Source organism: Panthera onca, chromosome B4 (genome assembly GCF_046562875.1).
Source record: "Panthera onca isolate mPanOnc1 chromosome B4, mPanOnc1 haplotype 2, whole genome shotgun sequence".
In the NCBI taxonomy this organism is placed as follows: domain Eukaryota; kingdom Metazoa; phylum Chordata; class Mammalia; order Carnivora; family Felidae; genus Panthera; species Panthera onca.
The window spans coordinates 95,638,469-95,653,123 of NC_138345.1; the positions used below are offsets into that span (position 1 = coordinate 95,638,469).

At 33.0% G+C, this 14,655-nt stretch overlaps 1 protein-coding gene across 2 annotated transcripts in view; it reads right to left on the bottom strand.

Moving 5' to 3' along the window:
- Window positions 1–14,655, bottom strand: part of ZFC3H1 (zinc finger C3H1-type containing) — a 53,877-nt gene that overhangs the window by 12,957 nt on the left and 26,265 nt on the right. Inside the window, exons 10-23 of one of the 2 annotated variants that reach the window (XM_078449673.2) lie at window positions 14,331–14,468; window positions 13,365–13,486; window positions 12,623–12,772; window positions 9,743–9,917; window positions 9,356–9,487; window positions 8,451–8,993; window positions 8,256–8,365; window positions 7,078–7,209; window positions 6,852–6,973; window positions 5,783–5,884; window positions 5,392–5,511; window positions 4,043–4,226; window positions 2,275–2,461; window positions 621–809 (exon numbers count right to left, since the gene is read on the bottom strand). In XM_078449673.2, the coding sequence (XP_078305799.2) occupies window positions 621–809; window positions 2,275–2,461; window positions 4,043–4,226; window positions 5,392–5,511; window positions 5,783–5,884; window positions 6,852–6,973; window positions 7,078–7,209; window positions 8,256–8,365; window positions 8,451–8,993; window positions 9,356–9,487; window positions 9,743–9,917; window positions 12,623–12,772; window positions 13,365–13,486; window positions 14,331–14,468 (2,406 nt within the window). The remainder of the gene's footprint in view (window positions 1–620; window positions 810–2,274; window positions 2,462–4,042; window positions 4,227–5,391; window positions 5,512–5,782; window positions 5,885–6,851; window positions 6,974–7,077; window positions 7,210–8,255; window positions 8,366–8,450; window positions 8,994–9,355; window positions 9,488–9,742; window positions 9,918–12,622; window positions 12,773–13,364; window positions 13,487–14,330; window positions 14,469–14,655) is intronic. The other variant, XM_078449674.2, reaches the window with a different exon arrangement.

The following is a 14,655-nucleotide window of genomic DNA, read 5'->3' on the forward strand; positions in this document are numbered from 1 at the left end:
GTGTTTTTAGAAATAATGACTCCTATTCTTAGTAAGATTCAAATGTAAGGGCAAAGAAGAATACAAGGGTCATATTTCTTTGGAGTGGTTCTTAAATATCTAAGTCAAAATTTGACAGCTGCCAATTTTTTTTTAATGAAAAAACTCTTTAGAAATGTCAATACAGATTAATATAATTTTTCCTCTGCTAAGATTTATAAGCTAATTACTGAAAAAAATTCAATTTATCTGTACATTTTTAGTGTCTCGACATTCAAAATCTAGTAAGACAAAAACAGTAAAACAACAAACAAAAAGACCCACCATACCCATACAGGAGATTTTCACTATGGACTAATTTTTTTTCCTTATTGTCTGAATACTGAAGCTTATTCTGGTGGGTACTTAACATACGTCTTCATTTAAACCTCATAAATAATCTTAAAAAGGCATTATCCCCACTAAGCAAATGAGGAAACAGTCATAAACTGACCCAACTCTACACAACTTACTGATAATAAGTGGCAAAACAAGGATTCAAATCTAAAGCCTGTGTGCTTATTAAACAGCTAATCTGTAATGTTTCAGACCTTTAAAAAATTCTCTATAAAATGTAATTAAATGCTATGATAAATGTTTACCTGTAAAACTGCAAGTGCACTCTGGCACCTTCCAGTAAATATGTGCAGCTGAACTCTAAACAAGAGAGCCTCTAAGAGCTGAAAGGACAGAATATCTGATGCTTCCCGCTTGGCTGCTCCCATCAGAAACTCCACCATTCTTTCACATACATAATCCTTTTCTTCAAAGGTGCTTTCTAGGTGCAGAAACTGCCCAAAGGGGTTTCATATAATTAATCCTGCTTCATAAAAATAAACTGTAAAGCTACAGATTTTCCACAGTTCATTAAATGTCATATTAAATCTTCAATTTCTGCAAAAAGGATCATTATAAATACGTGTAAACCCATCTTCCTGGGGCACCTGTCTGGCTCAGTCAGTACAGCAGGCAACGGGTGATCTCGGGGTTTTGAGTTCAAGCCCCATGTTAGGCAAAGAGCTTACTTAAAAAAAACAAAAACAAAAACAAAACCATCTTCCAGTACCATATCCTAGATTTCCCATTCTACAAGTTAGAAAGTAGAACCAAATGAAAACTAAAATCATACAGATGTACTCTTAGAATTACCACTGAAGCAAATTCATCTTTCCCTTCCTTGAATCAACAAAGTAATGGCAGCAAGACCATGACAAATTTACGAAATTTCAGGTTGCTGGTCAAGTACTATTTACATTGCTTAGGTTTGAGCACAAATTTTGTACATAAATATTGTACACAAATTCTGAGAACAGCATTCATATTAGATATATGTAGCAAAATAATTAAAAAGCCCTAAGAAATTAAAAGACCCCTTAAAGACCAAACAACTTTAAGGAAAAACTTCACACCCTATAAAATCTTATGGCAATCAATAGCATTAACTTTGGCACAAGGCTCCAGGTCAAAAATCAAGCATCTTTCACTGTCCAAACCTATTTGGTACCTGAGTTAGGAGAGAGAATGGCAAGTTCATTCATTAAGGGATAGCATGTTATCCAAATCTCTCTGTTCTGAATTTCAGTTAGCAAATAAATGACAGATCTGACAGTTAATACATTTATCTAAAAGTTTAGCTAAAACTTATGGTTGCTGAGTTCAGCTGATAAAAGTTCAGATATTAATAAATATTCATTCTACAAGTGGATTAATTATAATTTTAAGTTTAAGCATGGGTAGGAAACATCCCATTGTCTCAGAGAATAAAGGACTCATTTTTTCACCAAATCTCTGTATCATGGTAAAGTTCAGTATTAGTATGAATTTACAGATTAAGATTATTTCCTTAAGTAATGAGGATAGATAATAAAAAGACCAAAATGTTTTCTGACATTCATAAAAATGTTACATGAACACAGTAAATTAAAAAAATATTTTTTTCAGGTGCTTTACAAAAAAATTCACGTTGCCCAAACCAAAACTGCCAATGAATAGGTAAGTGTAAAATGTTTTAAACCGTTTGTTTTTTCCTTACCAATAAGGTTAACAAGAAAATTTACCCCTTCACTACATATTTTCTTCTTATTTTAAATTTAGTCCTGACCCATGAGTGGTTTTGAAGTTACAGGACACTGAAAAGTCATTATATCTACCTGCAGATAAAGCATATGACTTTATTAAGCTATGCATCAATATTTAAGATGATCCAAAGAATTATAATAACACATACACATACACTATGCTATCTATTCTACTCACAGTCCAAAAACTTTGATAGTCAGGAGCATATTCAACAGCTGTTTCACACATTTCCTGCACTTCTTCCTTGGTTCCTCTTTTTGAGAACAATCTGAGGTAATGGCACCAAATTTCTGGATTGTCTTTGTTGTTTTCCAAAGCTCGAGCCAGAACATTTAAAGCAGAATCCAAGGACTCTGAACATAGCCTACATAAAAGAAAAAAACCAGGAACATCTTTTTTAAAAAATACTTCAAGATACTCTTAAATCAGGCTGATCTAATGAGTCAACTTTAAAGTTTCATTTAAAAAAAAAAATTTTTTTTTAATGTCTATTTATTTTTGAGAGAGAGTGAGACAGCACGAGCAGGGGAGGGGCAGAGAGAAAGAAAGACACAGAATCCGAAGCAGGCTCCAAACTCCACACTGTCAGCACAGAGCCCAATACGGGGCTCAAACCCACAAACTATGAGATCATGACTTGACCTGAAGTCGGATGCTTAACCAACGGAGCCACCCAGGTGCCCCTAAAGTTCCATTTTCTATTAGAACCTACCAAGAAGCTAGAAAGACCTATGACAAAGGGAGGTAGATTAGGATTTTAAATCACATCAGTCAAAAAAAAAAGGTCCTGATTTCCCACAGACCTAACAATTCCTTTTTAAGTGGATGTTCAATGAGCATTTACCAAAAAAAAAACCAAAAACCAAACAAACAAACAAAAAACCCACTGTTATAAAACCCTTAGATTATCAACTTCAAATGTACTTTATGTCTATATTTAGCAATACCTTTTATGAGTTACTCTGGTCTGGGAATGGGAAAAGTTAAACAATTCCCCCTCAAGGCCAACTACTGCCAACACAAAATATCAAAGCTTTCAATGTAACAGTTCTTTTCAACGGTCAAGGGCTTGCTATCTCTTCAAGAAGATAACTGTCTCATGATCCTATTCATAAAATAATGTACAGTTCTTTTGGCCTTCACTCAGTAAATGAGTCAGAAAAGAAAACACTGTAACTTACCCCAGTAACATGGAAATGACACACAAGGTAAGTTAAACAAGCACCATATTCAGGTATGTGTGATACATTAGCATCCCGCAGTGCTGCCTTACTAACAAAGCTTTTATACCAAGTTTTCTGACATTCAAAATAGCTTTCAAAAACTGAATTATAAATTTTCAAGTATAGTAATAAAAGACTATTCCTGATAATAAAAGATTACTCCTGTTAATAGTATCAAAAAGTTGGAGTTAGAAAATGCAACAGGTTTATGAGAAAAATTACTATTTACCTTATTTGAATACATGTAACACCACCCACAGAAAAAAAGCCAATTCATCAGAATTTAGATGTTCCTAGACAAGCTTTAAACCCCTAAATTAAAAACTAACATAAAACTTAATTTGTTCCATTGTGATTTTACCATAATTTTAAGAGACTATCACTACGTGCCTAACTTTAAAAAAAAAAAAAAAAACCAAAACAATAATCCTTGCACCACTCAGAATATACTGTTTTAACTAATCCTGCTTTGAAATAAGAGCCTACTGGAGTTAAAAACTGTGGCTAATTTATTACCCACACACTGAGCCACACACACAACTCAAGATCTAACCTTAAACTTTTTCTAACGGCTTTTAAACAATACAGTGCTTCTGGTTTTGTCAAAAAACAAAGACCTCATTGATTCCATGATGTAAACGTGATTACCACAGATAAAATACACTTCAAACATAAAAATATAAATGTGCAACAGTTGACACAAAGATCAGAAGTGGACCTACCCCTCATTCTGATTCAAATACTTGTATGCAAGCTTGAGCCAAAGCTGTACATGAGATGGATTTTCAAGCACACTTGCTTCTAAATTAGCAATGTCATCAGTCTCATTTGTAAAGTATCTGACATCATCTGGAGTGACAACTGTATCCAAAGCTGGAACATTTATTCGGTTCTCTGGCTGGAAGGCTGGAAAGAAAAGTATCATTAGCTTCACACTTTCTTTTATCCACAGACGAAGAGAAAACAATTGGCCTCAACTTTAAAATAATCTAAAAATCTAAATATTCGAAATATATGCAGTAGCTCATAGCTTTAAGATAGAATGGTCATATACTAGGACCCTTCTAAAAGTGAAAGGGATGTTATTAAAAACTATATCAGAGTAACAGGTATAAACTAGGATTCTGCTGGACAAACCAGAAGTATGGTCTCCCTACTTGAAGGGTAAGTGGCATCACCTGATAATTCACATTTACTAAATTAGAAAAGAAAAAAAAAAAAGTTATAATTCATGAAGATAAAATTATCCCACTACATTTAGAAAAAAGTATTAACATAAATAAGCACATGAAAGCATATATCCATTAGATATCTGCTAATCCACATATAGTAAACAAATTATGCAAACTTTATTTTTATTTATTTTTTTGACTTTTATTTATTTTTGAGAGAAAGAGAGAGACAGAACATGAACATAGGAGGGGCAGAGAGAGGAGAAGGAGACACAGAATCTGAAGCAGGCTGCAGGCTCTGAGCAAGCTGTCAGCACAGAGCCTGATGCGGGGCTCGAACCCACAAACTGTGAGATCATGACCTGAGCTGAGGTCAGATGCTCAACTGACTGAGCCACCCAGGCGCCCCAAATTACAAACTTTAAAAAAATTAGTAAATAAAGCAGAGTTAAGATAACATAAGATATACTTGACAATACACTACTCATTCATATTTACCTTGTTTGTTCGTTTATTCGTTCTGGAAGCCTACTGCATGTCAACAAGCAGACTCAAACACAAAAAAAATACTACCCTTACCCTCAAGGACACCCAGGCAGTAGTTCTCAAGTGGGAGCAGCACTGCTCGCCTCTCCCTTGCTCAAGTATGTTGAAACCATCACATTTACTAAAGAGTGATCCCTGTATTTACTGGGCAGGGGTCATGAATACAAGGGGCAATCCTACACAATGAAGAACTACATGCATTAAAGGCCAAATGGTATCACTGTTTTAAAAAAATAGAAAAAAACAAAAAACAAAAAACTAATAAGCTTGTAGCTACACCAAAAAATTAGTAAAGCGTTAGACAAAGATGAACACCACAATTTAATGATTCAGGATCTTAAATTACTTCTTACCATACTTAATTGGTCCTGTAGACTGTTCCTCATCACTACTGAAGCTATTCTCTGAAATAGGTTTTCTCCAAAATTTTGGCTTCCATTTTCTTTTATCTTTGTAGGTTGTAAATGGAGGTGCTAAAGTAGACAGATTTCTTACAGTTTTTAAGGCTATCCACACAATACTCAAAAAAAGCTAAATTTATTCTGTTAGTCAGAAATGACACACACATATATATATTTTCTGCCCTATAGGAAGAAACATTTATTCTACTCTATAAGCATGTTTTATATATATATAAATACATGTGTATTTTTTTAGAACATAATGCCAAAAAATTTGCTATCATACAGAAACTCTAAGGTCCTTTTGTGGGTATGTGTGTGTGAGACAGAGAGAGATACTCACTATGGCCTTTACTTTCATTGATATTGCTAACAAGGAGCACAGCCATCTGGTCCATGGACATTCGATCTTTATTTACTCCAAAAAGTTTTTCAACGTATTTTTCTGAAATTAGAAGAATTCTGTCTTCATAAAAAGCATAAAACCATGGATTACAGAGACAAGGCTAATTAAAGAGTATAAAGTGAAGAGTAATTTAAAAATTAAAAGAAAGTATACGTTATTAGTCAAAAACATATATGCCTCCCAGAGGGCAAGGACTCCACTACCTTAATTACTATGGCAAATCCTACCACATCATGCACCCAATTTGGACTTAAAAAGAAAAAAAAGTATTTCCTGAAACAAACTAAACAAGTAAGTAAAAATTAAAGTGCCAAATTGAGAATGATCACACAGATTCAGTGACTTTACAATCACTCTGGGTTGTGATTAATACTAAATTTAATAAACACCAATTCCTTTATTTCCAGAAAACTTGTACTTTAAGGTTTAAAATTTGGCAATAAATCTGGAGAAAATCTTAACAGTATTTACTCACAATGTGTGACAGTAATCTACACTTTCTATAGTATCAGAGTGTATAAAGTCCTTTTTATTTCTTTGTAAAATATGAAACCACATTCATCTTAATTTCCATCCCTTCTCTATTTTTTAGAATAATAAAAATAGGAGTCTTTTAAAATCATTAATAAAACTGCTAAACGAGTATGTTAATATATTCTTCTAAATAAACTGAACTATTTATTTAGATGAGTTCTTCCCAAAGAACTTTCCACAACAATGGAAATGTCTTGTATCTACACTATCCTATTGGTAAGCACTTACGGCTGAGATCAAAAGCAACTATGAAGCACTTGAAATGTGGCTAGTGCAACTAAGGAAGAAATTTTAATTAACTTATATTTGAATAGCAACATGTGGCTAGTGACTACTATATAAAAGCAAATCTGGATAAAATGCCACAGATGAATGTACTGAATTATTACAACTACTTAAAGATGCCAATAAGTAAACATACAATTTTTAATTGCCTAAATTCAAGTTTTCACAACAAGAGGTCTTTAAGTACCTGCTGCAGCAGCAATTTCTTCATCAGTGCTTGTCTCTGAACAACCAATCAAAGACAGATTATATGACAGAATGTCCTGGAATAGCTGTTTTCGGCTAAGCGTATAGTCTTGTGTATGCTGCCTAAAATAAAATAACAACACAGAAAAGAGAATTATGTACATATCAAAACTAAATAACCAAGACCCTTTTAAATTATAAAATATTCACAAATAAAAACTACTCACCACTGACAATCATCATCATTACATGTTCCTGTTAAATCAAAACGGCAGAAACACTGATCGGGTTCAATCATATTACTGTATGATACTGAGCTCAAGGGAAGTTTTTCCTTGGTTCGATAGTATGGACTAAATCTAAGGAGGAGAAAGGTAGACAGGCACATTATACTCCACAAACAATCCCTATAAAATTAAGAAATTTTTATTTTTCTCCATTAAAATTTCTATGCTTTGAGCTTACTATTTATCTAGTAACTTAATACCAAAATGAACTCGAAAAAACCAGAGTATCAACTGACAGAGACAACTACTTTTATACCTAAAACACAAAAGATCTGAAATAGAAAAGAACAACAAAAATCCTTGTATTTAAACCTAGTGTCTTATCATATAATAAAACAGTATATAATATGGGCATTTCTTGTACAATTGGCATTTCTTGTGCAGCCAACAAAATAACCAGGGTTATAACTAGTGTCTGTACTACCCAATAGGTGCTTTACGATTTTATAATTAAATCCTACCCATTTAGTCTCACAAAGTCCAGAAGGCTTTAAAAAAGACATCCACAAAGCTAATCACCTAAGAATGTCTAAATCAATTTTATAAACACTAGCCAATGCATTCCTTAGAGTAATGATAAAATTCTTTTTAAAATTAAAAAATTCTTGTGGCGCCTGGGAGACTTAGTTAAGCGTCAGGTTCTTGATTTCAGCTCAGGTCATGATCTCATAGTTCATGAGATCGAGCCTTGCGTTGGGCTGTGTGCTGACACAGGTAACCTGCTTGGGATTCTCTTCTCCTGCTCTGCCCCTCTCCTGCTCGCTCATTCATGCTCTCTCTCCCAAAATAAACATTAAAACATTTTTTTTAATTCTCATTCGATTCCAGTTATTTTTCCTAAAATCCCTAATAGACAGTAATCCAGAATTCTCCACAATTCCCCAATAGCCAGAAATAAGGATTTGGTAAGAATAAACCCACTATGAGCTAAACTTTACTTCCTAATATGGTTCACATCTGACAACAAGACAATTTTATTTTCCCTAAAAGGACAAGTTCATTTTTCAGTCACCAAAACGCAATTATTTTTTCATTATTGTTAAACATCCAAGGTTATACTATCATTAAGATCAAGGAACAGTCCTGAAATTCAAGTTTACTGAATCTTTCTTTTATACCTGTACGACTTAAAAACTAGAAGAGGACTATGATAGGGTCTAAAAGGACATGGCTTCACTTCTGTTGTTTTACTCTGTGCTGTCACAAAATCCACATCCACAGAAATCTCCTACAAAAGAAAACAATAATTACATAAAGTAAATAAGCCTAGGGTGAATCCCAGATTTTATACGGAATATGAAATGTTCAGTTACCTGACCATGCAAGGCCTTTTCTGCAATGCCTGTGGTGGTTTTTAAAATCAGTTGTTTTAAGCTGTCAGCTTTTGAATATAATTTTTGCAATTCACCAATTTTTAACCCTAGAAAAAGTTCTGGTTTTTCTACCGTATTCTTAGCAGGTTTGTTTATGCATTCTTTGTTAGGTGTATCAGTGTGCTTAAGGTTAGGTTTAGTAAAAGAATTAGACTCTAAGAACGATCTTCTTCGTTCTCTGTTTGAACCAGACAAAATCTCATCATCAACATCATTTTCCTCAGTGTCCAGACTTAATTTATCTTGAGTCAGATCATGAAGTGATGGTTGGGGTAAAGAAAATTCAGGTTCCTCCTCCACAACTGGAGCAATATTTTGTTGTTCCTTTGCTTTAAGGGCCCGGGCTTCTTTTAGTTTCTGAATTTTCAGGGCATACTCATATTCTAGTTTTTGTAATCGTCTTTTTTCCATAGCAATTAGTTCTGCTGAATGCTTTCTTGGACTTGATATTGGAGAATTGTCCAGTCTCATCATTTTGTTTGGCTGGGGGGAAACATAGTATACATATTTTACATCACTATGATTTCATAAACAATTTTTGGTTGGTGTTATCCCTACAATACAATGCCAACAATATAAAACTAAATCACTGATGAGAATAAAACAGTTTTATAGAAGTCCCCAACAGTTATGCCAGTTAATCAATAATCTATGAAAAATAAAACAAAAAGATGAAATAAAACAACTAAAAAATTAAGTTTCCAAAAATATGGATGTCATTTAAAAACAAAGCTTTAATCTTTCAGAATATGCAGGAAAAAACGTGTTATTTTATATATCTCTTACCCTTAAAAGTATCATAAAACTTTCTCCTTTCCAAAAATAAAATATTCCTACAAACTTACTCCAAGGCGATCTTGTTCCAGTTTACGTTTTCCTATTTCTTTACTAGCCACTGCCTTTGCCCGAGCAAGCTCCTCTCCGTACTTTAGAGTCAAAGCTTTCTTAATTGTAACACGTTGTTGAACTTTGTGAATCTGAAAATATAGGATAATTCTGAAAATGTAAATGTAAATCTTAAGAGAGGACATACCTTCTCCTTAAATACAGCAGTTTTAGAATATTCAACTGAAAATAAAAATATTCCAAAATTATGTCTCAATGGAAGATAATATATCGGTTACACATTTTGATGGCTTTGGTTTATGGTTTTGTTTTATAAAAAAACTTAGCCCATAAAAATGAGTAGGAATGTGAGACTACAATATCTTCATTTAAAAAAAGAACATTACTTGTTCCTGAAGCTTCTTCAAAAACATTCTGTTGACACTGAGAATTTTCTCTGTTGCCTGAAGCTGTTCTGTAAGTTTTGTAATCTTTGTTTCAGCATTTCGAACAGATTCTTTCTTCTTAGCTTCTTGTTGTACTAGATTCTTTAAAACAGACTCATCTTTCATCAAGAGAATCCTAATTGGAAAATAAAATTTTTTTCTCAACTAGTGGATGAATACCATCAGAATAAAAAATTTCCAAAGCAGTAGCTCATTTTAAAAAATATATCAATACAGATGAAAATTTAAAAGGATTAATGTTTTCATATTCACACACATATTCAAATAAACACGATTACATTTAATGAAAGCAACTACAGGTCAATATCACTAAGTTTGACTAAGGTGAATTACAGCTGAAAAACTATTACTAGTAGATGTGACTGAATCTGACCCTATAGGATTCCTGAAAAATGAGAACTTAAGACAGAAAATTGCTATGTTTGGCTTCATTTATAATGCTCTTAATAGATACACAAATAAACATCTAATAAATATAATCAAGCACACTTACAAATCTCTTATCTATTTTATTTAAAGCTAGGCAAGCAAGGGGACAGGAAGTCTAAATTTTTAAACAATATACAGATATAAAGATTGGAACTGTGAATAAAAACAAAACAAATAAATTAATAAACAAACAAATAAATACAGATTTTAATTTTCTCAACTACTGAATATTATGGTAGACCATAAAATTAAAAAAATGAAAGACCTTGCCCAGGAGATATATTTCAACAGTCACAACAATTGTCATCTAAAATGAATCACAGAGTCAGAGACTATGTGATAGAATGGGGAGTAGAAATAAAAGAATTTTTTAAAACCTTTTCACTTTCTGGGGCACCTAGGTAGCTCAGTTGGCTAAGCATCCAACTCTCGATTTCAGCTCGGTGATGATCTCATGGTTCATGGGATCAAGCCCCACATCGGACTCCATGCTGACAGTGTGAAGCCTACTAGAGATTCTCTCTCCCTCTCTGTCCCTCCCCTGCTCTCTCTCTAATAAACTTTAAATAAATAAATATTAAAACCTTTTCACTTTTTATCGAAGTTAACAAATAGAATCTAAATGAAATTTATTTTAATCTTTTTTAAAACATACACAATACCATTTCTCATTGATAATTTTGGAGATTTACAGTCACCGCAGCATTTCATTTATGAAGAATACTTTTCATATCTCTAATATCAGGGTGTGTCTTAACATTATTATATATCATAGTTTGGCTAGCAGCAGGTTTTCTTTCTTAGTGAACAAAATAATGGCATATTTTAATTGTAATTAAAATATGGTAGTTAGCACAAAGACAAATATTCAAAATACTTAATCTCCAATGTCTTATTCAAAAATAAAGAACAGGGGCAGCTGGGTGGCTCAGTCAGTTAAGCATCAACTCTTGGTTTCAGCTTAGGTCGTGAGCTCATGGTCCTGACATTGAGCCCCGCATCTGGTTCTGCGCTGACAGCCTGACAGCATGGAGCCTGCTTGGGATTCTCTCTCCCTGCCCCTTCCCCATGTGTGCTCTCATGTATGCGCACACTCTCTCTCTCTCTCACGAAATAAACTTTAAAATAAATAATAAAAGAAATAAGGAACAGAACATACTTTTGTTTACTTATAAAAATTTACATAGTCCCTATCGCCTTAATACCTCTCCTTGAGGGATTTGTGTGTGGTGCCTTGTCAAAACACTCCAAATTACATTCTTTTTTATGATTTAAAAAAATAAAGAGTACCAAGGTGGTTGTAAATTCTACCTTTTCCCCTTCACTAATTAACTATGAGTGGATTAACTTCTGAAGCTTGTTTCAAAAACCATTATTTATACACCGTTAATGATTTTTAACATTAAGAATTAATCCATCCCTGTAATCATTTTTTACTATTAATCTTTGAAGTTTAAGAATCGGTTAGTCAGTCAGTTATTAAAAACAGAATAGGGGAAGTGTAACCATCTTTGCACAGAACCTCCCTTGACATGTGTAAACCTACAGGAGGACTAGTAGAACAAAACTCACAAGTGTTGATGTTAACTAAAGCCATTTTGCTCTTCATCAACTAATGATTTCAAGGTATATGGAGCAAAAAAGATATATAGCCATAATACTTCTATCAAATACACGCTAATGGTCCTCATCAAAGACTATTACAAAAATCTGCAACTATATATGGGGACAGATGTTAACTTAATGTGGTGATCATTTCATGATATACACCTGAAACTAATATAATATTATATGTCAATTATACCTCAATAAAATAACTTCCCCAAATATGCTAATGAATTAAAATGAATTCTATGACTCATGTCCATCTTATGAAGTTACACATTTTCAAAATTTTGCAACACTACTCGAACATAGTAATTTCACAAAACACGTAAGTTTAGGATTGTAACTTAATATTCACACACATTTATAGTAACACCATATTTGACTATGTGTCTTACTGAACAGACTTGGTAATGATTATTTCCAACTGAGCCCATCTTCAACAATATGGTTCTAATGAAGTTATTTCAAAAAGATGTCAAAGTTTTAAGGAAAATTCCAAAACAAGGAGTTTCACAAATGTTTTTAGCAATGAATAAGCCATGTATATATCTAACAGGAAAAAAATCTCCTCTGAAATCTTGATATTTTTATTTAAACATTAATACTATTACTTTATGTAAATGTATTATTCAACAAAATGATAGCTTTCTATGGTTTTGCCAAGTATAAAAGAATCTGTAATTATACAATATAGTTATTATTAACATTAACTGTAAAAATATATCATTCAAATATAGGAACATTTAAATATATGCCAGTACTTAATCAGATAAAGAGGCTCACCTATGTTTTTTAAGTTTCGCTTCTGCATCTGTAACCTGCTTAGTAACCATTGCTATTCTGCCAATCCCATCAATTTCTACATCAGAGTTTGCTGGGGATGATGAACTTGTCTTCAGATGATCTGATTTAATTAAACGCTGCTTCTCTCGACTAAAATAATCAATAGAAGTAGACGAATTACACCAAAAAATAAACTAAAATTACTTATCTTTGATAAAGATGTGTTCTATTTCATAAAATAAAGTAAAAATATTAATCATATTGACTAATAATAACCAAGCTGGCATTCAAAGTTGACAATATACAATAGCCTAGGTAGAGAAATGTCAAATCACAATGTTATACACCTGAGACTAATGTAACATCCTCCCATCAATTACTAAAACTACAACAGATATCTACTACTGATTCTACTATTTTTTCAACTTTACTAAGGTATAATTGACAAATAAAATTATATATTTAAAGTATAAAAAAGTGTAGTTCTCCTTTATAGCAGCTTTAATCCTTTTCTAAGCTGTTTTTATCTCAGTGCACCACTGTATTCAAGCCTATAAGTGATCGATCATCTGGCTCCCCCTCCTGTGAATTATAAAGATATTAACTCTGCAGCTTGGATACTCTGCAGCTTGGATAAAAATCAGCATCACTCATTGCCTAATACGAATACGGTATATAAAGACTAAGTTAAGTATTAAAAGAGCACGTATCTTTAAAGCTAATTACATAAAATGCTACTTACTTGGCAATCTCTTCCTTTAACAATCTATATTCAATCTTCTTTTCTTCAGGCAAAGCTTCAGGTGTTCTCAAGGGATCATTTTCTTTTTCAGATTTTGGAGGTACTTTCGGTTTTGAAGCTTGCTAGAAAACAGTTGAAGTCAACCAGATCAACAGCTTTCAATAATCCCATGCTAAGCTTTAGCTAAGTTTTATATTTATATTGCAACCCAGTGCACATTTATTTAGCTATTTAGAAATAACAGAGTATCTTCATCATTACTTTATATTTCTTTTCTTAAAACAACACAGCCTGTTAACCACAACTTAACTGTACAATCCACTAAGACCTACAGTTTTAAAATAATTGAACTAAATCATATGTAACCAACATATGCACAGTAAGAATAGGGGTAAAAGTTGTACTGGGGCACCTGGGTGGCACAGTCAGTTAGTTAAGTGTCTGACTTCAGCTCAGGTCATGATCTCGTGGTTCGGAAGTTCAAGCCCCACATTGTGCTCTGGGCTGACAGCTCAGAGCCAGAAGCCGGCTTTGGATCCTATGTCTCCCTCTCTTTATGCTCCTCCCCCACTCATGCTCTGTCTCTCTCTGTCTCTCTTTCAAATAAATAAACACTAAAAAAAAATTTTTTTTAAGTTGTACTGAGATCATAAAAACTATTTTCTGGTAATATGATACAATTCCAAAGCAATACATTTCCTTGGTACAGAGGACAATTATCTACTCAATTTAACTATTTTGAAAAAGGTACTAGCCAATTTGAATAAAAATAAAGTGGACTTTAATAGTTAAGTCTAATTAAATTTATACATGCTTCATTACATAAAGTCCTAAATAACACAGTACTTAAAATATCCCCACAATTCAATATATTAAAAACTTACACCTCTAAGGTCTAATTTTCAGGGAAAAAAACTTTAACAGTGATCAATAAATCATCTTTTCATCTTTCATTATTGCACTTACTTCAGCAGTTCGCCTTGCTTCCTTAATCATGGACTCCAATCCACCAAAAACACTATTTGTTGCCTTGGAAGCCTCTCCATCAGATTCACTGTCATCTGAATCATTCAGTGTTACAACCACTGATTTATGCTTTGGAAGCTGCAAAGACAATATATCTGTTACTCTTGATGACAGAAGTTATCTATTCTTTTCTGGGCCCTACCACAATTAGATAGGTAACCTTGGACAAGTCACTTCACCTCTTTTAATTTCAATTCCTAAAAATAATGAATCCAAGTAGATAGTTTATAGTTTTTTATGTTTATGTTGCCTAACTTTGTTCCAC